Genomic DNA, 23,176 nt, shown 5'->3' with positions numbered 1-23,176 from the left:
AAACGAGATACAATTTATCTTGATAATTTCTTTATCGATAATATGTCGAAGTGTTTCAACGGAAACGGTGGAAATTTTTTGATAAACGATTAGCTTAACGTTAAGGTGCATCCCTGTGTTAGGGATTGACCTCATATAACTCCTTACTGAATTTCAATGTTCTGGCATGTATACCTTCAAAGTTATGCATTACTAAAGATTCCATTTGTATGGAGGTGCCACGCCCCCATTCTCCAAATTCCGCATTTTCTTGGTGGTGTTAGGGATTGACCTCATATAACTCCTCATTGAATTTCAATGTTCTGGCATGTATACCTTCAAAGGTATGCAGTACCAAAGATTCCATTTGTATGTGAGGTGCCACGCCTCTTTTATATATCGAAATTATTTTTAGCCTAAAACCTTCCCGTTGATCGAAGGAACCCATAACCAAAATTTGGTGATGATTGATGTGTGGGAAATACTTTTCCATAGCTAACACACACACACAGAATTTGATTTATATATATATATATGGCTGAACCGAGCTCTCTTCATAGTCTTTCAGACAAAAGACAAATTTGACTGCGCAAGCATACGGCATTCTCAAGTACATCAACAAGTTCCAATGTATCTTGCTGTCCTCAATTTGGTTCAAAATACTGACTACCATTAATGAAATAAGTGTGGTCCTACAAGCTAGAGACGCCACCATAAATGTTGAGTTCCGACATCTAGATGCCTTATTAGCTGATTTGAAGTTGATCAGGAACCAATGAGAAACAATTTTAAACGAATGCAAAACAGTTGCTATTCAATTGAACATCTCGCCAAATTTTCCGGACATTCGAAAGAGAAAACCCAAAAGACGTTCTGAAGATAATTTAAATGAGATGATTATGGATGATTCAGCGTCTGATTTCAAAAACAATACATTCCTGGTGATCGTTGATTCGGCAATCACTGGCATTACTGAACGATTTGCAGCTATTAGAAATTTGAGCTAGACGGTTTCCTTTTTGTGGCAATTTGAAGACATGGATGAAACTACGGTTCAGGCGAGCGCAGCAAAATTTTTCGAAAAATACAAGTCGGACATTTCTCAAAGCTTAGAATGCGAAATAATTCACTTGAAAGACATTTACGAAGCAAATTTTGATAAAGGTCTGTCACCATTGGAATTGCTAAATGACATCTACATTTGTGCTGTATACAATTTTCCTCAACATTTGTGTTTCTTTACGTATCTTTTGCACTATACCCGTCACTGTAGCAAGTGCAGAACGTACCTTCAGCGTCTGTCAAGAATCAAAAACTTTCATAGATCGTGTTCATCTAAAGAGCGAGTTTTAGGACTTGCCATGCTTTGTGTTGAATCCGTTTTGGCAAGACAGTTAAATTTTGATATTATTATAAAAAATGTTGCAGCGAAAAAGGAAGTAAAGCCACTCTTTGATATCCGAACTTTCTATATTGAATAATTAAATCATCATATAATCATCGTTAAATTTATCAGAAATTATTAAAATGTTACCAAATAACTAGAAAAGATTATATGAAACAATATGTGGCTGTTAAAAGAGAATTTTATTTCTACGTTACAATAAAATAGTATAAATAGTAAATATTCTGTGTTAATTTTATTGTCAGCTCTTAGTCCAAAAATCATTTAGTTGATGTGGCAAAAAAATTTTTTGATGTAATCCATCAGTAATGATTCATGAATGAGACGTCATTAATTCAAGTTAATAAAATGTATTAGTGGATTTTTTATAGGGGGCCCGTAAATGGTTTAGTCCCGGGCCCAGATTTTCTCTTCACGTATATTACAGTGAGACGGGTTAGTAAAGCGAAATGAAATCAATAATTAAAATAAAAGGCATACAAGACGGGTTATAAATATAAAAAATTTATTTATATAAAAAAAAGTAAATCCATTGTGACGAATATCAGCATCACTAAGCTGTCGTTCCCGAGATGGTCGGGCTAGCACCTTAATGGTGCTGTGGTATCGGAGCGTACCGGATCTGTATCCGGCAAAGGACCATCACATCGATAACATTCCCCAAAGCCTTCGGGGAGCAACCTTATCGCTACAACAAAAACAACACCGCACAACGCTTCCCAAGGACGTCGGTTCTATGTACCGGAGCGACTCGGGATTTTTCCCGACCAAGGACTGCCATTTCAGTGTAACCCCATTTAATTTGTTGCGTCCCTCCTACAAATTATCATCCTCCCAGCAGCTCTTTGCAGTGGGACTGCTCCATATTCTCTTCTTCCGGGAAGGTATCGAACCCAATCCGGGTCCGTCTCCTGACCCCGGTCCTGAGAAATGGTTTTACTGCATCTGCCGGAAAATAATCTTTTTAGGACGGTCATACTCTTGTCAGTGTGTCTCGTGTAAGGGATGGTTGCATCGGACAGGTTGTTCTGGGATAGACCCCAAAAGCAGACGTCCACGTAACTTCTATAAATCTTTTGTGGCTCCTTGCTGTTTACGCCCTAGGACCTCCCGTAGTCTGCGCCTTAGCTCCCCCCGCTACCGTCCAGCAGCCCCGCTGCTCAGCAAGCCACAACAAGTACCCGCTGTTGCTCGCGCCCCACGGCGCCACCAAGTCACACGGCTGCTCGCACTCATACCTACAATCTCCGTAGTAGAGTCGGGAGCAATGCCGAGCATCAGCCCTTGCTCCCGTCTTCTTCCCCCCCTCTTTTCCGGCAGCAATTGTGTAGGTCAGGGAAACAGACTCTTAGTCCCTACCTCCCTTTGTACCGTTTGCCAGCACAGAATATATACGTTTGCGACATCCGCCCAATGCAGCTCCTCCCATGGACGGTGCCACTTTCCTAGATGTTCTGGTCTCCGCGACGGCAACCCCCCGACGGGTTTCATTGCGCCATGTTGCCAGGCCGCATACCCAAATACACCGGGTACCCCAATGCTTACCCAAGGACGTCTAGTCCCAGGGCCACAACAGCAGTCGCGTCCTGGCATTCCACAACCCAGGCGTAGTCTGGTTTGGCGTCCTCAACCTCTTTGGCGGTGATGGTAATTGGAGACGCGCTGAATTTATGTTTATGTGCGCGTCTGTTGGCCCTCCGTCTATCTTTGTCGACCGTAAAATGCAGTATATATTGTCAGCAGAAAGCGCTCGCGCATTTTTTCGTATCCGACAGCACTTTATCGCCGAAGGCGATGGAAATTTTGTCATTGTGCTTAGACGGATTTGATAGGGACTTTACGGTGGACCAAAGCTTACCTACACCAGCAGAGGTTACAGCCGCTTAGGTGCTCCTCCCATTTCGCCCGCTTGTGTTCATCCACAAGCAATTTGATGCGTTGGTTTATATCCCTTATTTAAGGGTCGCCGGGAGCGAGCTGTCTTATAAGGTCACGTTCTCTCGCTAAATTTGCGGCCTCCGCCGGAAAGTGAGGCCGAATTTCGGGAATTCTACCGGCGGGGATGAAGCGAGCAGAGGCGGATTCAATGACCTTGCGGAAAGCACGCTCCCCTTGGCGAGCATCAGTCGGGGTAGGGAGGGCAGCAAAGCGGTTGTCTGTAAAGGATTTATATTCTTCCCACTTTCCTTTTTTGAAGGTTATGAAAGTGCGTTTTTCAGTGACGATGAAGTCGGCGGTACGCTCGAGCGAAATAAGTATGGGCAGGTGGTCGGATGCCAATGTTACCATCGGCTGCCAGTTGACGCAGTTTACGAGTTCTGCGCTCACGATTGAGATATCTGGCGAGCTGTGACAGCTTCCTACCATACGTGTGGAGCGTCTCCGTTTATTGTGCAGAACGTCGTTTCTTCTATTTGACCCGCCAACATCTCACCCCTACTGTCCGCCCGCAAGTTTGAATGCCATAGATCATGATGAGCATTGAAATCGCCTAAGATAATGCGATTGTTGCCAGTGAGTAAGGCCCTGATGTTAGGGCGGTATCCACTGGGGCAACAGGTGGCAGGAGGGATGTAGATGTTGATGATTTCTAGGTTTGCATCGCCTGACCGGACAGATAGGCCTTGACGTTCTAAGACATTGTCCCTGCGGTCGATGCCAGGATCAAATATATAATATTGCACAGAGTGGTGTATGATAAACGCGAGGCCGCCTCCATTTCCGCTCTCGCGGTCTTTCCTGTGGACATTATACCCAGAGCAGGTCTGCAATGCAGATCTTGCTGTGAGTTTAGTCTCTTGAATCGCAGCAATGCGGATGTTGTGCCGCTTCATGAAATCGACTATCTTAGTCCATTACAGTTTAACTGCAGAATTCCGAAGTGCACAAGGGGAGACGGCGCCACTCTGGGGGTAAGTGACGGGTGACTACGCCTGGGTTGTGGAAGGCCAGGACGCAATTGCTGTTGTGGCCCTGGGACTGGGCGTCCTTGGGCAAGCATTGGGGGTACCCGGATGATTTGGGTTTGCGACCTGGCAACATGGCGCGATGAAACCCGTCGGGGGGTTGCCGTAGCGGAGACCAGAACATCTAGGAAAGTGGCATCACCCAAGGCAGGAGCTGCATTGGTCGGATGTCGCAAACCTATATATTCTGTGCTGGCAGACGGTGCAAACGGAGGTAGGGACTAAGAGTCTGTTTCCCTGACCTACACGATTGCTGCCGGAAAAGAGAGGGAAAGAAGACGGGCAGGGGCTGATGCTTGGCATTGCTCCCGACTCTACTACGGAGGTTGTAGGTATGAGCGTCTATTGTCTTCCCGTGGCAATTATAAAAATTGTAATTTGGAAAAATGATATTTTAATTTTTTTTCCATAACTGTAGTAATCGAATTTTAGTCCTTTCAACCATCTCCTTGAACCAGAAACCCCAGCTGGTTTTACAAAAATAGTTCAACAAAAATGAAATATTGCGTACAATTGTCCTACCCATGACGAACATCTCTGATATAAAATTAATATTTGGTACTATGCCTTTTCTTTCTATTGAACCGTACGCAGAAAGGGAACCTCGAACCTTAACTTCTTTTTACACACAACTCCTGATTAATAAATACCTGTCACTAGCGTTGTTGTTGTAGCGATAAGGTTGCTCCCCGAAGGTTTTGGGGAGTGTCATCGATGTGACGGTACCATAGCACCATTAAGGCGCTAGCCCGACCATCTCGGGAACGATTTATGTGGCCACATTAAACCTTCAGGCCATTCCCTCCTTCCCTACCCCCAAATTCCATGAGGAGCTTGGGGTCGCCAGAGCCTCGTCTGTTAGTGAAACAGGATTCGCCGCGGATAGGTGAGGTTGACAATTGGGTTTGGAGAAGCTATATATTGCGCTGGCAACCTGAAGGGTTGCGCTACACAGCCCCTTGAATCTGGTATTTTAGTCGCCTCTTACGACAGGCATACCTACCGCGGGTATATTCTGATCCCCTAACCCGCTGAGGGACAACAACAACAACTAGCGTTGACGATCTGGGTACTGTAACAGGTTAAACTCTTACCTATCCAGAATCAACCCCGACATACAACATATATGTCCTGCTTGCAATGTGTCCCCCCATATGACACCAACCATCTCTTCAATTGTATTGTGGAACCAACGCCTCTAACACCCCTCTCCTTATGGTCCAGCCCTGTTCAAACAGCAAGTTTCCTTGGACTTCCGTTAGAGGACATCGATGACAATTTGTGATTAAACGCACCTATTGGATGGGGCGAAGCACTGCTACAACAACAACAACAACTAGCGTTGACATAGTAAGACTGTTCATAAAATTTGCAAATCAAAGGAAGGATGAATCATTCCAGAAACTTTGACAATACTCAATTAATTTTTAACTTTAATAACCTTTAATAAAAAGGAAATTCTAAGGTTAGTCAGTGTTATCAAATATTTTCACACTTCACTACGCTCCCGTTAAATACTGTCTCACCGCCAATAAATATTATAATAGTAATATTAAGGCAAAAACGAGACATTTTACTCGTGGTTTAAGGCAAACATTGTTTTTAAATATAAGGGATAGTACAATGTAGTATCTATATACCAATTACAAGTGTTTTCTGGCGTCATGTCTGCAGTAATATTTTCCTCGTCATCAACCGATATACATGTGTTTTTTAATGTTTCATGTTGGCACTTCAACTGAATCTGAAACTTTGCTTTATCGTGTATAAAGACCATATCACAGCGTTCGACCTAGAATAATAAAGTATTTTAAAGATCAAACAATATTAATAATAAACACTGTATACCTTCCAGTGTCGCCATTTCAATTACCAAAGTTGGTAAAAATCTCCTTTGTAAATTATTTATACTACAGGTTTTTTGACAATCTACAGTTGCCATATAAGGGCAATATATCAAAAAAAAAAAAAAACTAAGAGGGTTTGAGGAGGGTTCAAAGTACCACCTCACAACTTTCTCTTACAGCACATTGTGTCAACTCTATTTTGGCCCAGTTTGCTCTCTGCACATTTCATTGGGACCTTTTTTGTAATTCAATTCAAAAGCTAATGTTATTTGAATGCTAGCAAATCACAGGTGTCAAATCATACAAGAAATGAGTGATAACGGCGCCGTCGAACCATCAGCTAGTCCATGGAGCTCACCGGTAGTACTTGTAAAGAAGGATGGAAAAAATGAGGTTTTGCGTGGACTATAGGAAGTTGAATGATGTTACGAAAAATGATAGCTACCCATTGCCAAGAACTGACGACACTCTGGACTCGCTCTCTGGTACGAAATGGTTTTCCACACTGGGCTTGAAAAGCGGCTACTGGCAAGTGGAAGTGAAGGAGGAAAACAAAGAGAAAACAGCCTTCAGTGTCGGTGATGGTCTTTTGCAATTTACAGTGATGCCTTTTGGACTATGTAATGCACCAGCTACTTTTGAGAGACTCATGAATCAGGTACTGAAAGGACTACATTGGAAAACATGCTTAGTGTACCTAGACGACACCATCGTATTGGGAAAGAACTTCGAAGAACATCTGAAGAACTTGGAGGAGGTTTTCCAAAGAATAGCTGGTGTTGGTCTGAAACTTAGTCCCAAAGAGTATTCTCTGTTCAAGAAGCAAGTTAGTTACTTGGGTCATAAAGTAACGACGGAGGGCATCTGCACCCCGAATGAAAAGATAGAAGCAGTGAAGGATTGGCCAAGACCACAGAATCTGCATGAATTCAGAAGTTTCCTTGGGCTGTGCACATATTACCGGCGATTTATACCAAATTTTGCCAGCGTAGCCCATAGCCTCCATGAGCTTACAAGAAAAAATAAAGCTTTTGAATGGAAGAAGAGCAAGAAGTGGTTTCCAAACATTGAAGGAGCGTTTGTGCACTGCCCCAATGTTGGCATATCCGATTCCAGGAGAAACATTTATTCTAGATACAGATGCGAGTGGATATGTTATAGGAGGCGTTTTATCACAACTGGTCGATGGACAGGAGAAGGTAGTTGCATATTACAGCCGTTCAATTGGAAAACCAGAAAGGAGCTACTGCGTTACACGGAGAGAGCTGTTGGCATTGGTAGAGTGCATTAAACATTTTCACAAATACCTCTACGGCCAGCGATTCCGCGTCAGAACAGATCACGCAGCGTTGAAATAGCTTCTGCAGTTTCGTAATCCAGAAAGACAATTAGCACGGTGGATCGAGGGGCTACAAAGCTATGACTTTTCCATTGAGCATCGGAAAGGTAGTACCCATGGGAACCATGTAGTTTGGAATGCAAGCACTGTTCAAAGGCCGAGGCTAAAGAAGACATTATAGATCATGTTATGCAAGGGCTCGAACGAAACGAAAGACCAAATAGAGAGGAGATGACAGCAGAGAGTCCCATTTCGAAGTAATATTGGACACAGTGGAACAGTTTAGAATTGATATCCGGTTTCTTGCATCAAGTATGGGAGAGTGAGGATAGTCAATGCAAAAAGAAACTGAAATATGTTCCCAGAAATAGGATTCCTGACTTGCTCAGCGAGCTGCATAATGGTCCAAGCGGAGGTCATCTTGGAATCACGAAGACGCTCGAGAAAATTAAGCAGAGATTCTATTGGGTTGGTTGCCGTCAGTCGGTCACCGAGTGAATTGCCAAATGCGAGGTTTTCAACAGAGCGAAAGGGCCCAAAACACGAAGTCATGACCAGATGAAGCAGTATATTTCAGGTGCACCATTTGAAAGGATCGCCATGGATGTCGCAGGTCGATTTCCTACTAGCAACCGCGAAAACAAATACGTACTGGTGGTTATGGATTATTTCAGTAAATGGCCAGAGGTATACCCAATCCCAAACCAAGAAGCGGAAACAGTAGCAGAAGTGGTTACAAACGATTGGGTTGCAAAGTATGGTGTACCAATGGAGTTACATTCTGACCAAGAAGTTGTAAGAAGTTGGGCATTCGAAAAACACGGACAACTGCATTGCATCCTCAGTCAGATGGTATGGTGGAACGTTTGGAGGAGCATTTAAGGAAAGTAGTAGACAAGTACCATAAGGAGTGGGATACACACGTATCATTATTCTTGATGGCTTACCGATCGGCAGTGCATGAGACAACGGGCCAAACTCCCGAAAAGGTAATTTTTGGCAATGACCTTCGACTGCCAGCTGATTTGAAGTATGGAATAGATGCCGGTGCGGAGAGAAATGTCAAGAAATCCACTGGTGTCTTGGAAGAAGAGCTGAGAGAGATACACGCTCTGATAAGGCAACGAGGAAAGATTATGAGTGACAAGATGAAAGCCAGATACGATAAAGCAATTAATTCGGAAGGGTTTCAGGAAGATTTGGTGCTGTTATACAACCCACAACGAAAAAAAGGTTTGTCCCCGAAATTGCAGTGTAATTGGGAAGGCCCATAAAAAGTTGTAAAACGGATCAACGATGTAGTGTACCGCATACAAACCATTGACAAACCACGAACCAAAATGAATGTGGTTTGGAAAGGCTGGCAGCGTTTAGATCGAGAGATTTGTCTGATCAGGACGATCAGACTTAGGTGGAGGGCAGTGTGACGAATATTAGCAACACTAATGGATACTATCATCTCTAAGCCGATGCTAAGCAGTGACTTGTCTGCACATCAATAAATCAATCATTATGTCCACATATATGTACGTACTCGCAGCGGAGAAGAAACGCACAAACACATGCATATATCTGAGATTATCCCAAAAGTAGGCAATGGTTTGTGCAAGTATCGCTCACATATATACGCGCATATGAGAAGCTACACGTGCATCTGTAGTTATAATTTTATAGCAGATAACTGACTAGTAAATTCTAGAAATGGAAGCGCCTAGAAGTAGAACGAGAAATCACAGAGTATAAAAGCCAGCAATAGTAGAGGCACGACAACGCTATCTGGCGAGCAATAGCAGTGTTATTTTGAAAGTAGTCTAATAAAGGCCATTTTGCATTATTGAATAGTGGAGTTATTTATTCAAAAGTTTAGTGATTCGAACGTTAGTAGAAGGTGTAAAATAAGCGAAGTTTCCCTAACTTCGTTACAATATGTTCCTGGTTTCTTCCAGTCAATATTGAAGTCTCCCGAGACTATAACATTTTGCGCACTATCCAAAGTTGTTTCAATGTACTCTTCAAAGAAGTCATAAACATCTCTTTCGGAGCTACTTGGTGACCGATAGATCGCTATTGCCCTTATTGTTAAGTTATTAAACACGCAGTCGCAAGATGTCACCCACACCTTGGCATCTATTGATTCGTGAGTTATATTTCTAACTTCCCACTTATTTTGTATATATATTGTTACCCCTCCAGTATGCGCAGAGTTCGACACACAACTTAATGTTCTATAATTTGGAAGACTTACTTCATTATCTTCAATATTTGGCGTTAGATGTGTTTCCGTCAGGAATATTATATCAACATCGTTTTCGTTTATAGCAATTTCCAAATGTTCAAAGTTATTTGTAAGTCCCTGATTGTTGGTATAGATCCCATTTATTGTATTTGATTGCTAGTAACCAATCCGCTTCTTTTTTAATAGTAATTTATGTTGGTATACCGGACAGTCCTTACTGGGTGTTGCATGATTTTCATCTACACCCAATTTCAACTTCTTGTTCACTAGAATGTCCCGAAGACCATGCAGTTTGGAATGCAAGCACTGTTCAAAGGCCGAGGCTAAAGAAGACATTATAGATCATGTTATGCAAGGGCTCGAACGAAACGAAAGACCAAATAGAGAGGAGATGACAGCAGAGAGTCCCATTGCGAAGTCATATTGGACACAGTGGAACAGTTTAGAATTGATATCCGGTTGCTTGCATCGAGTATGGGAGAGTGAGGATGGTCAATGCAAGAAGAAACTGAAATTTATTCCCAGAAAGAGGATTCCTGACTTGCTCAGCGAGCTGCATAATGGTCCAAGCGGAGGTCATCTTGGAATCACGAAGACGCTTGAGAAAGTTAAGCAGAGATTCTATTGGGTTGGTTGCCGTCAGTCGGTCACCGAGTGGATTGCCAAATGCGAGGTTTGCAACACAGCGAAATGGCTCAAAACACGAAGTCATGGCCAGATGAACCATTACCAAATTGTTGTGCTAGGAAAATATTTAAATAAATAAATAAATAAAATCGCGGGTTCGAATCGAGCTCAAGGCCTAACAATAATTTTTTATCATTATTATTGTTATGATAAATTTTTTCTTAATTGAAAAAATTTTTAAATTAGAATAGAAGAAAGAAAAAATTTTAGACAACTGCCAAAGCTCGTTGTATAGATCCATTTCGGGAACTGCTAAATTCCTTCATCGGCAACGTTTAGGCGCCGCTGCTATAACCATTCAGCCATCACAGCGGTTTTTTGTTTGTCTTCATTAATCCTACTTCTATTCTGGTTCGTGCCAATTGATATTCACAACACTGCGACATCTGTTGCAGAATGGATGTGAAAATTGGACTTGTTTGATGGCAAATAAATAAAATATTATTAAAAAAAATTATTTAGAGGATAGAAACCATCGAACAATTATTGAAAAATTAAGGCTTTATAAATCACTAAATGGACACTTCAGAAAACTGATTTGTGATAACGAGTTTAGAGGTATATATATTAAAGAATATCTGGAAATTGAAAATATAGAGCTACATTTGGTAAAGCCAAATAATCATACTGGCAATTCTGATATATAAAGGCTACATAATATAATTCCAGAAAAAATAAGAGTGTTGATTCTAGAACAAAAGTCACTTAATATTAAAGATAAAATTAGCAAGGCAATAGAATATTGTAACGAATTTACTGCAATTCCCCTTAGTTGCAATCTTATGCCAACGTTCGTATCGCTAAACTGTTGAATAAATAACTCCAATATTGAATAATGGAAAAATGGCCTTTATTAAAGTACTTCACAATAACACTTATACTTTGCAACTAGCTGGCTTAATAACCAAACTGATAGCTTAAATGAAACTGACTTTCAAAATAATACTGCTATTGCTCGCTAGATATCGTCTTAATCGAAACTGCTTGATAGCTCAAATCAAAATGAATTCTCGCCTCTACTGTTCCCGCATTTTTACTCTTTGATTTCCTAGTTGCATACTTCTAGGCTTTTCCATTCCAGAACTTACTAGTTGGTTTCTCAGCTACGACTACAGATGTATAATTTGTATAGCTTCTCTCACACCCCATGCGCTTGTATGTGTGAGCGCCACTTCCACAATTATAATTGCCTACATTTAGGAGCATCTCAATAAGATGTCTGCATGTGTTTGGGCATCTCATCTCCGCTGCGTGTACGTACATATGTGTAGACATAATGATTGAATTATTGATGTGCGTACAGTCACTGCCCAGCATCAGCTTAGAGATGGCAGTACCCCTTAGTGTTGCTAATATTCGTAACAATATTATAATAATACATATCATTCGGTTACTAAAGAAAATCCAATAAATATTGAACTTGAATATTGTGTCACGCATACTCTACACATCACTGACTAAAACTATTAAAATACAACTCTACTGAATAAAGCTATTAAAATACAACTCTGCTAACAAAAACCTAAAACCGTACAGACGCTACGTTAGTTTAAAAAAAGAACAGTTAAGTCATCAACTCGCGCTCGTGAAAATAATTTCGTAACTCTGCTAAAATATTACAATATTAAAATATAAACTCTGTAAATCATCATTAAAATCATATAATTAAGACGCCTACAATTTAATAATTACAAAAAGCTATCCTGTCTAATAAATTCTAAAGAATACTAAAAACACGGGTAAGTGTGTCGGTTCCCCCTTGTCAAACGAAAATACGTGTGTGACAAATTCAGAAGTAGGGACGGAACTCTACCTACTACGCGAAAATAAATAAAATCGTAATAAAATCTAAAATAACGTCATAATCCATAAGCGGCGAAATTTTGTATTTATTTATTTAATATAATTAAATGCATAAACCATTTATTTATTTATTATCTACCGGACATAGTCCTCACAGATATGTAACAACTTATATAAAAATTATCGAAATAGAAAAATATATGGTAACAATTTATAAATACAATGACATTATAACAAAAATTTTTGTAAAAAATTCGCTACGGCTTAAATATATACACATGTAAAAACATTTATATATTAATAGGAATACTGGAACATATTAATTGAAAAGAAAGTAATCAATAACATCAGCTTTAAAATGTTCTTTACAAGAGTTAAAATCGGCATGATTGCAAACAGAGTTACATAAGCAGATCATACTGTGAATAGGTTCATTATTTCCAAAATTCGTACTACGCGTTTGAACGTAGAAAATGTATTTGTCCCTTAGACACCTTTCAGGTGCATAGAAGGGGAGAAGAAAAAGTAGTTCCGGAGAATAAATTTTGTTGTCGTAAATGTCTTTGATAAAGAAAATACCACAAATTTTCCTTCGAATATTAAGGCACTGAATATTTAAAATTCTACATCTTAGTTCATAAGATGGCATCGATTCAAAAGTGAACATTCGTCGAACGGCGAATTTAGTGAATCTCCTTTGAACTCTTTCTAACCGGCTGGAATGTGTGACAAAGTCTGAGTCCCAAATGATGCAGGCATATTCCAAAATGGATCTTACAAGGCTAATGTAAAGACTTTTCAGCGTTAGCGGATCAAAAAAGTCTTTGGAATTACGTTTGAGAAAGCCGAGTTTTGAATTGGCAGCACTGATTATTTACTCGCTAACTCGAATCTAAGTATACTCCTAAATCCTTAACAGTAGTTGTACGATTGAATGAGTCGCTATCGTTAAAGTAATAGCTGTTCATTATGCATGCGTTTCTCCGAGTGAATGTGATAATATTACACTTGGAGAAGTTCAAGAAAAGACCGTTACTATTACACAATTTTATCAATTCCATAATGTCTTGCTGTAGCTCTATGCAGTCGCTAATGTGTTTAACTCTGTAATAAATTTTTAGATCATCAGCGTACATCAAGCAACTACAAAATTTAAAACATTGGCAAATGTCATTTATAAATAAAGAAAAAAGTAAAGGGCACAGATGACTACCTTGTGGTACTCCTGATGTAGCGATTATAGGCTTGGAGAGATTGCTGCCAATCTTTACTATTAATTTCCTGTTTTGGAGATACGACTCAAGCCAACTTAGAGTGTTGGAGTGGATTCCGAGTTTCTCGAGTTTATTAAGTAAAAGATTATGATTGAGACTGTCGAAAGCTTTTACGAAATCAGTGTACAGAGTGTCCACTTCTTCGCCGTCCTCAATCGCATTAACCACAAAATTAACAAATATTGTGAGATTTGTGCTGATGGATCTCCCTGGATAAAAACCATGCTGTTTAGGGACAATATAGATTTAAAAACTGCAAATAGCTGGTCATTTACAATTTTGTCCAGCAGCTTTGGGATGATGGATAGCTTAGCAATGGGTCGATAGTTGTCTACCTTGTTTCGAGGGCCAGACTTATAAATTGGCGATACGAATGCCACTTTCCATTCGTCAAGGAAATTACCACATTCAAGGGACTTGTTAAGATTTTAGTAAGAGGCGGATAGAGTGAAACCGCACAATTCTTTAAGAACAAGGGTGGCAGAAGATCGTATCCAGCTCCCTTAGATACATCAAGGTTCATAAGGGACTCCATGACTTCTTCCTCTGTAACCGTGAACTGACTAATATTTACAGACTCCACTATGGCAGATGTATCACATGACGGACTAACTGTCCGGAACCTGTTAAATACCGACCCGAAGAAGTCGGCAAAGAGCTCACATGCTTCCTGAGTTGAGGAAGCAACTTTGCCTCCAAACTCCATTGATTTCGGCATACCGTTATCTTTTCGTTTTGTGTTAACAAAAACCCAAAAAGACTTCGGGTTGGCTTTTATGTTAGTCTCAAGCGAATTAATATATTTATCATGAAGGAACTTGGATATACATTCAAATTTCTTCCTGCACTCAGCAAATTTTGTTTCGTCATCAGCAGAGCCAGTTTTCTTAAATTTTTTATGCGCTTTGTTTCGTTGGTTTTTTAACCTCAAAAGTTCTTTTGTGTACCATGGGAGATTGAAAGATCTCTTTTTTCTGTGGGCTGGGACGTATAAGTTAAGGCTTTCTTCTACTACGCTCTTGAACTTCATATACATATTTGATAAGTCTAATTGCTCAAAGATTAAATTCCAATCAATGGAGTCGAAAACGCATTCAGAGCCGTAAAATTCGCCTTATAAAAATTGAAGTAGTACTCGGGTTCAGTGGAGTTATTATCGTATTTATAGAATGAGTACTGGATAGAGATTGCTTTGTGATGAACCGATTCACAGGTGAGTGGCATATCACACTTATAAATATCACAGGATATATCATTGTTTATAAAAATTAGATCTAACACTCTGTCTAAATCATTTCCAATGTCGTTAATTTGAGATAGGTTAAAGGAGTACAATGTATCACAAAGTAAGTCCCCGACATCCTTTTTAGATGTAAAGGGGGTTAAAAAGCCGTCATCCGGATCTCTCACCCATTGAATAGAACCCAGATTAAAGTCACCCAAAATACAGGGCGTTTGGTGAGGTAATAGAGAATCAATAATAAAGCTGATATTATCAATATGTGACTTGTACATTCCATAATTGTTATTTGGTGGGATGTAACTAGCAATAAAGAAAATTTCATTTATACTATCAAGGAACGTTTCTCCTATATTTACCAAAATACAAATTTGCTCAATGTTGGCATCATTAACGTGTAGTTGCACTTCACGACTTGCCAGAGAAGATGCTACAGCCACCAAAATACCGCCCCTCTTGTTACCCCCGGTTGCAGTATTCTGTCCCTTCGATAGACATTATAAAAACGATCAAAAAGCTCTGATGATAAAAAATCTGCAGTTAGCCAAGTTTCCACGAGTATGATGACATCAAAGTCGTGGGTCGCTGCCGATTCAAATAGCTCATTTGTTTTTGTACGCAGACCACCGGCATTGTGATAATATATTGTGAGCTTTGGATTTGTGATAGGCGCATCACTCACTGTCCTCCCTTTGTCGAGACAAACTTTTGAAAAACCTCAAACGGTCGGAGTTTGACATTTGACGGCCACAGCGCCGAGTCCATAATTTTTGCTCTATCTGAGGACGGAACTCCAATTTTGAAGTTTACTTTACTTACTGTCTCTACCGCTACATCTTTTTTTATTAATTTATAGCATGATATAGAATTTTCTTTGATGCAAGTATGTTTCGCTATATACGTAGTGATGTCAGTAGTTTCCACGGACGGTTTGAACGATCCTACATGAAACCATTCCAGACGAGCAGCGACATCAAGCTCACAACTTGTGCTTGTACCAACAACAACTTTACGTGCATTATTGGTGTTAGCGGCAGCAGAATTATTTTCAAAAGCATTGGCATTGGTATTAGCAGCAGCAGATTTACCACGAGCACACTCGCTGGTGGTAGCGGACGGTGACGAAGCGATAGACGCAAATGAAGGAGAGATAGGTGCAGCGGGAGCTGTTGTTGTTGTTGTTAAAGACGATGTATTATTAGCTGTCTGTACAACTGACCCAGGCCGAGAACTGTTGAGGGGAAGAACAGCAGATTGCGAACGTCGAGGAATAGGTGAAGGCGAGAAAGCAACTATGTAAATCTAATGCACCATTGCAATTGTTATTATTGTTGCTGTTGTTCGAAATGAATGCACATGAATTAACAGCTGTTTTGAGCGCACTTATTTCGGCAGCGAGTACATCAATATTATTATTGTTTTCAGTATTGGCTGTTAGATTTTGCTTTTGCCTTTTCTTTAGCGTTGTTTTTGTTTCGACTCTTCACTTTTTCACTACTCGCTGATCATTTGTTATTTGCAATTATATTCTTCAAATCATCCACCTGCATGCACAAATCCTTGAATTTGCCCTCAAATGCGGTCGTGATGGCTTCCAGCCCAAGTCTTTGCGAGGCAAGCACGGATTCGAACGCCTTAGATATTTTATCAGGCACATTCACACATTCAGAACACCAATATCGAATGTGGTAGTTAGCCTTAATCATCTTCACGTCGTATTCGGTGATTTGGCCCTCACAACAGGCGCGGTGAAAACGCTTCTTACAGAAGCCACTGCACGGCACAACAGTAGTGTCATTCCGGCCAAAACTCTTATCGCATTTACCACAAGAGTCATCCACTTTAAACAAATTGTTCTTGAACTAGTTGTTGTTGCAATGCAATTAAATTTTTAAATGCACTAGTTATTGTTGTTGCAACGCAATTTAATTTTAGATTCACGATTATCTATTTTATATTTATGTGAATATACATATGTACGCGCTTATATATGTATGTGTACATATTGGTTTGGGACTACCAAAAACGTTTGTATGTGTGTAGCTGTTGTGGACATACGTTTTGTCCATCGTGATTGCAGTTGTCGCGCATGATTCGAAATAACGTCGTTCAGTCTGTAGCTAAGCTGTTGTGGACATACGTTTTGTCCATCGTGATTGCAGTTTTCGTCTCACAGTATTTGAATTAACGTCGTCCAGCTGTCGCTAAGCTGAGAAAGTAGCATCGTTTAAGCTACAACAGAACTTCGAATTATTTAAAAAAAAAACTTCATGACACACCAATTCGTGTATAAGAAACTGTGTGTTAAAGAAAGACGAACATATAACTGGTACAGAAGTGAGAGTGATACCACAATTCTCATACATGTTTCCAATACGAATACTATCAATAAAAATATAACAAGGCAAAGTGAGAAAACACAAGTGTCTTTGTTACAACAGTGCGATAGTAGGTTGGTTGTTAATAAAATCCAACTAGAACCATACGAATAATCGTAACCAAAATAAAAGTGTCGAGATGTCGTTGCACAAAAAGAATTTGCAAGTTACGAAAAGAATGTAAACAATTAGGTTTGCCTACATCGGGGCGGAAAAATGATCTTGTTGAGCGGTTAAAGGAGCTTATGAATGCAGTAATTAATTAATGGAAATGAAGAAACAACATTAACGCGAAATAATGTTTCGGTAATACAACGCGTTTCGGAGTTACAAAGAACAATTGCTGAATTGCACGAGCAATTTTCCACTCCTCGACAGCCGCCTGTCATATCAACCAATTTGGACCATTTAATACCGTCGACTCCGGTACCCGCAGTGTACACTACCGCGTCAAATAATATAACTAATAGTACATCGTTTATGTCACAAGGTATTCCTTTGCAATGGGAATCAGCTCATACGGGGCATGTAACAAATGTTTCACCTAATCAAAATTTTCAAAACAATACGATTTATACGAGTGTGCCAATAACCTACAGTAACAGGCATAATGCTATACCACAACCAAATATTTAGTACACTTATGGTCACTATCCTCCGGTTTTAAATTATAACAATTCGCCTTATCGAAGTCATGTACGTGATATAATTGAGCTGTTGCCAATATTTGATCCGGCTTCAGACAAATCGTTAAATTCGCGGCAATTCGTTAAGCGTGTAGAACTTTTGAGAGCTACGTATAGATGGAATGAAAGTGTATTGCTGTTTGCATTGCAACAGAAAATGCGTGCTTCAGCTAAATTGTGGATCGATTCGCAACAATGTGCTTTTATTTCGTGGCCACAATTTGTAAATAAATTTTTATACGATTTTCCTTGTATGGACAATGAAGCCGACGTGCATTTAAAAATGTCTCAAATTAAACGTCAAAACGCGGAGACACCGACAGAATATTACTATCGAATGTTAGCGATAGGAACAAAAGGTGGACTACCGGAGTCCAGTATTGTGCGTCATATTGTTAATGGAATAAACGATATTGACTTGAAAAGAAAAATATCAAACGAATACAGATGTTGTCAGGACTTATTGCGGGATATAGTAAGCTATTGTGTTTATAATGACCCAAAACCCAGTGGTAAAAAATTACAAAACTACGTACAACCGTCGCGTAATTACAAAAATGCGCGAGAATCAAACTCAAATAATAAACAACAAACAGAAACATCACGTCCAAAAGTAGCATTGGAAAATATTAAGTGCTATAATTGTGCAAAGTTAGGGCATTATTAGACAAATTGCCCAGAACCACAGAAAAGGCCACGTTGTGCAAATTGTAATCGTACGTCTCATACGACCGAAAAGTCTACATCCAAAGCAAAAGATGTAAATAAAATTACAGATAATACTCAATGCAAAAATACTGAAAGTAGTGTGAAAATGGTTGTAGTGAACGGGCATGAAACGAAATCCATCGTCGATCCAGGTAGTACATGTACGCTTGTAAGAAAATCATTCGCGGAAAAAGTAGGAAAGTGTGAAGAATGTCATACCATTCTACACGGATTCGCAGGTGGTGAATACGTTTGCACGGAAAAAGTAAATGTTCCACTCGTAATCGATAATAATAAAATAGTTTCGGACTTTTTAATAATCGACGATAATTTAATTAAAGAAAATGTACTTTTGGGTAAAAATGTATTGTGTCGCGCCGATAAAAGATTGGTTATCGAAGGTGGAAAATGTATAATCGAACGAATACAATCGATTAACGCGTCCGCCCATTTAAACGAAAATGAACGTAGTAAACTTGAAAAAACTAATAAACAATTATAATGACGTATTCTCTAATAATATTTCCGAAATCGGTAAATGTTCTATCGCTAAAATGAGTATTAAAGTTAATACTGAGGTCCCTATTTGCCTCAAACCGTATCGCGTGCCGTTCGCGAAAAGACCAATTATTTCGAAAATAGTTTCTGAACTACTCGAAAATGACATAATACGACCAAGTGAATCGCCATACTCTTCGCCAGTCGTACTCGTTGATAATAAAAGTGGCGGTCATAGATTATGTGTCGATTATAGATGCTTAAACAAAATAGAGTTTTCCCAGTTAGCCGGAAATTCGTATTTTACGACCCTTGATTTGTAAATGGGTTATCACCAGATCGAAATTGACGAAAACTAAAAATTTACCGCGTTCGTAACCACAGAAGGACACTACGAATTTAATAGAATGCCTTTTGGTCTCGTTAATGCACCAGTCGTGTTTCAGTGCGTACTGAATAACATTGTGTCGAAAATGCCACATAACGAAGTGCTTGTGTATTTAGACGATGTGATTATACCCAGTAAAACTGTTGACGAAGGACTAAGTCGATTAAAAAAAATTTTAATGTTACTAAAAGACACAAACCTCACATTACACATCGATAAATGTAAATTCTTGGAAAAGAAAATCGACCATTTAGGTCACACTATAGACAAAAAAGGAATTACGCCTGGTAAGTCAAAAATTAACGCAATATTAAATTTTCCTACACCGAAAAATATTACCGAGGTAAGAAGATTCCTTGGTCTCACAGGATTCTTCCGGAAATTTGTTTAAAATTATTCGCTAATCGCTAAACCGTTAACGAAGCTTTTACACAAAGAAAATATCGAAAATTTTGTTTGGTCCGAAGACCAGCAAAACGCGTTTACCAAGCCCATTAAAGCATTAACAGCCGAGCCTATTCTCACTTTATACGACCCTGACGCGCAACATGAAGTCCACACTGATGCAAGCAGCGTAGGTCTTGCCGGTGTGTTATTGCAGTCATCAGACGGTAAAAATTTGAGGCCTGTTTTTTATTATAGTCGTCAGTGTACGAGCAGCGAAAATAAATATCATAGTTATTAACTTGAAGTTCTAGCCGTTGTAGAAACTTTGGAACGATTTCGAATATACCTATTAGGCAAGCGTTTTCGTGTGGTAACAGATTGCTCTGCTATCGCACAGGTTAAGGAAAACAAGGAGCTTAAGCCAAAAATTGCTCGCTGGTGGCTTAAGTTACTTAAATACGATTTTGAATTATACATCGTGAAGGTTCTCGTCTCCAACATGTGGATGCGTTAAGCCGCATGCCAAACGAACCCAGTAGGGAGGTTGAACCAGCAGGTCTATTTCTTAAGGTAACGGCGAACGTAGACGACTGGTTACTAACGATGCAGTTGCAGGGTGGAAAACTCCACGAAATAATATCAATTTTAAATAAAAAAATAAATAAATGTAAGGCGCGATAACCTCCGAAGAGATCTAAGGCCGAGCTTCTCTTCCAATTTGTCGTGCTCCTCTTGAATTGTCCCTACAAATTGGCCGGACGGGACCTACATGTTTTATGCCGACTCCGAACGGCATCTGCAAGGCAGATGAGTTTTCACTGAGAGCTTTTCATGGCAGAAATACAATCGGAGCGCTTGCCAGACACTGCCGAGGGGCGACCCCGCTTAGAAAAAATTTCTTCTAATTGAAAAATCTTATTTCTAAAATTTTGATGTTGCTTTGCCCGGGAGTTGAACCCAGGGCATACGGTGTGATAGGCGGAGCACGCTACCATCACACCACGGTGGCCGCATAATTTTAAATGGTTCAGTGAAATCCGCGGAAGAGAAGAATATAAAACAAGAATATCAAATTCAAAATCATCGTTTATACCGTAAACAGACAGAAGGACTCAGATTTGTTGTCCCAAAAGCTGTACGTTGGCGAATACTCCAATACTGTCACGATAGAACAGGTCATCAAGGAATAGAAAAAACTTTAGAGCGTCTTAGACAAACGTATTGGTTTCCACAAATGCGTAAATATATAAAACATTATATAACAGCGTGCGTTGAGTGCTGTTATAAAAAGCAACGTTCGGGAAAAACTGAGGGTAGTCCTCACTACAGCGAAGTAAAACCAATACCATTTTACCGTATACATATCGACCACATGGGTCCGTTTGTACGAAGCAAACGCGGAAATTGCTACGTCCTCGCGATTTCTGATGTATTTAGCAAATTTCTTATCGTGAAAGCTGTTCGAGATACCAAAACTGTTCATGTACTAAAAACACTGAATGAGATAACGAGTTACTTTGAACTTCCATCACAGATTGTATCTGATCGAGGTACGGCGTTTACGTCCAAAGCTTTCGAATCCTATTGCGACTATAACAACATCCAACATATTAAAACCGCAGTGCGTACTCCAAGAGCTAATGGTCAGGTGGAGCGCGCCAATCAAATAATACTTTCCTTTATACGAAAAACGACCGAAGAAGCGAAAGATTGGGATTTAATGCTTCGAGAATTACAATGGACCGTTAATCCCCAGAAGAACTCAACGACAGATTTTAGCCCAAATCAACTTGTGTTTGACTTCAAAACCAAGTCATAGCTGATGATATTGAACACGAATTAACAACGACCATCGCCGATAAACGTCAACAAGCAACAATCAACATACGCAACGAACAAGAGAAATGGAAACAACGGTTTGATCGTAAACATGCAACACCAAAGGTCTATGCTGAAAATGACATTGTGGTTATAGAAAACGAGCCTGCATCTGTAGGCGAATCTAGAAAATTTGAGCCAAAGTACCGTGGTCCATATATTATTCGAAAAACGTTGGGCAATGATAGATACCTCATCGAAGATATACCTGGTTATCAAGTCACATCGAAAAAGTTTTGCTCAGTTTACACCGTGGATAAAATGAAACCGTGGTGCTACACCAGTCCTGAATTGGATATCGAGGAATCAACCGACGAAGACATAGAGGCCGATCTCTAGTCAGGAAAGGCCGAGTTGTCACGCATACTCTACACATCACTGACTAAAACTATTAAAATACAACTCTACTGAATAAAGCTATTAAAATACAACTCTGCTAACAAAAACCTAAAACCCTACAGACGCTACGTTAGTTTAAAAAAAACAGTTAAGTCATCAACTCGCGCTCGTGAAGCACTCTGGAATAATTTCGTAACTCTGCTAAAATATTACAATATTAAAATATTAACTCTGTAAATCATCATTAAAATCATATAATTAAAACCCCTACAATTTAATAATTACAAAAACCTATCCTGTCTAATAAATTCTAAAGAATACTAAAAATACGGGTAAGTGTGTCGGTTCCCCCTTGTCAAACGAAAATACGTGTGTGACAATTATAATTGTAATAAAGAAAATATATATACAAATATTTTATTCATAAAATAAAAATATATTGAAAAAAGGAATAAGACTAGAGAAAATTATATAGAAGATAGAACTGAAGGATTTATAAAGAACTATAAAGCTTTGCGACACAAAGAACAACCAAAATATATAAACTCAAAACTAGAAAATATTCATAATTCGAATATTAAAAGAAAACTTACATATAATGTAACTGAATCTGTTTGAAATTTGTATGTTAAATTTAAAATATATTCTATCAATTGGTCTGTTAAATAAATAATATTAAATTTGGCTGTCATAGCTGTTACTATTGTTACATTGTTATTATTGTTACTAATTTATTATTGTTGTTACTAAGGTATATATATTTTTTTTTGTTGATATGCTGAACTATATTTAAATACTGTTAATTTAAAATACTTGAGGTATTTTAAATGCTAGCGATGGGGAAGTTAAACATTATGGCGCATAATCATCAATCAAACATAATCTTCTATGAGCTATCTGTCAAAAAAGCTGAAACTAAATTTAAAACCTATTTTATTTTGACTATGATTATGCGCCTATGTCTATATATTCCACTAATATGTTGATATTATTATTATGTTAGTTTTAGTTCGTTAATTATATTAAATACTTATTACTGTTAACGCATTCTACTGGATATTTCTATATTTATTTATAAAACTATGTAAAGATTGAAATTGAAAAGAAAAATTCTAATATCAAAAAATAGAAAATTCAT

General features: G+C 39.1%; 1 protein-coding gene across 3 annotated transcripts in view; it reads right to left on the bottom strand.

Moving 5' to 3' along the window:
• The window catches only part of Rad9 (cell cycle checkpoint control protein Rad9), a 69,846-nt gene that overhangs the window by 7,306 nt on the left and 39,364 nt on the right, over positions 1-23,176 (bottom strand). For all 3 annotated transcript variants that reach the window (XM_067786562.1, XM_067786563.1, XM_067786564.1), the window contains exon 4: positions 5,991-6,142. In XM_067786562.1, coding sequence (XP_067642663.1) covers positions 5,991-6,142 — 152 coding nt within the window. The remainder of the gene's footprint in view (positions 1-5,990; positions 6,143-23,176) is intronic.

The sequence above is a fragment of the Eurosta solidaginis genome, chromosome 5 (genome assembly GCF_040869045.1).
Source record: "Eurosta solidaginis isolate ZX-2024a chromosome 5, ASM4086904v1, whole genome shotgun sequence".
NCBI classification, from domain to species: Eukaryota; Metazoa; Arthropoda; class Insecta; order Diptera; family Tephritidae; genus Eurosta; species Eurosta solidaginis.
This window is presented reverse-complemented; position numbering and strand designations above follow the sequence as displayed.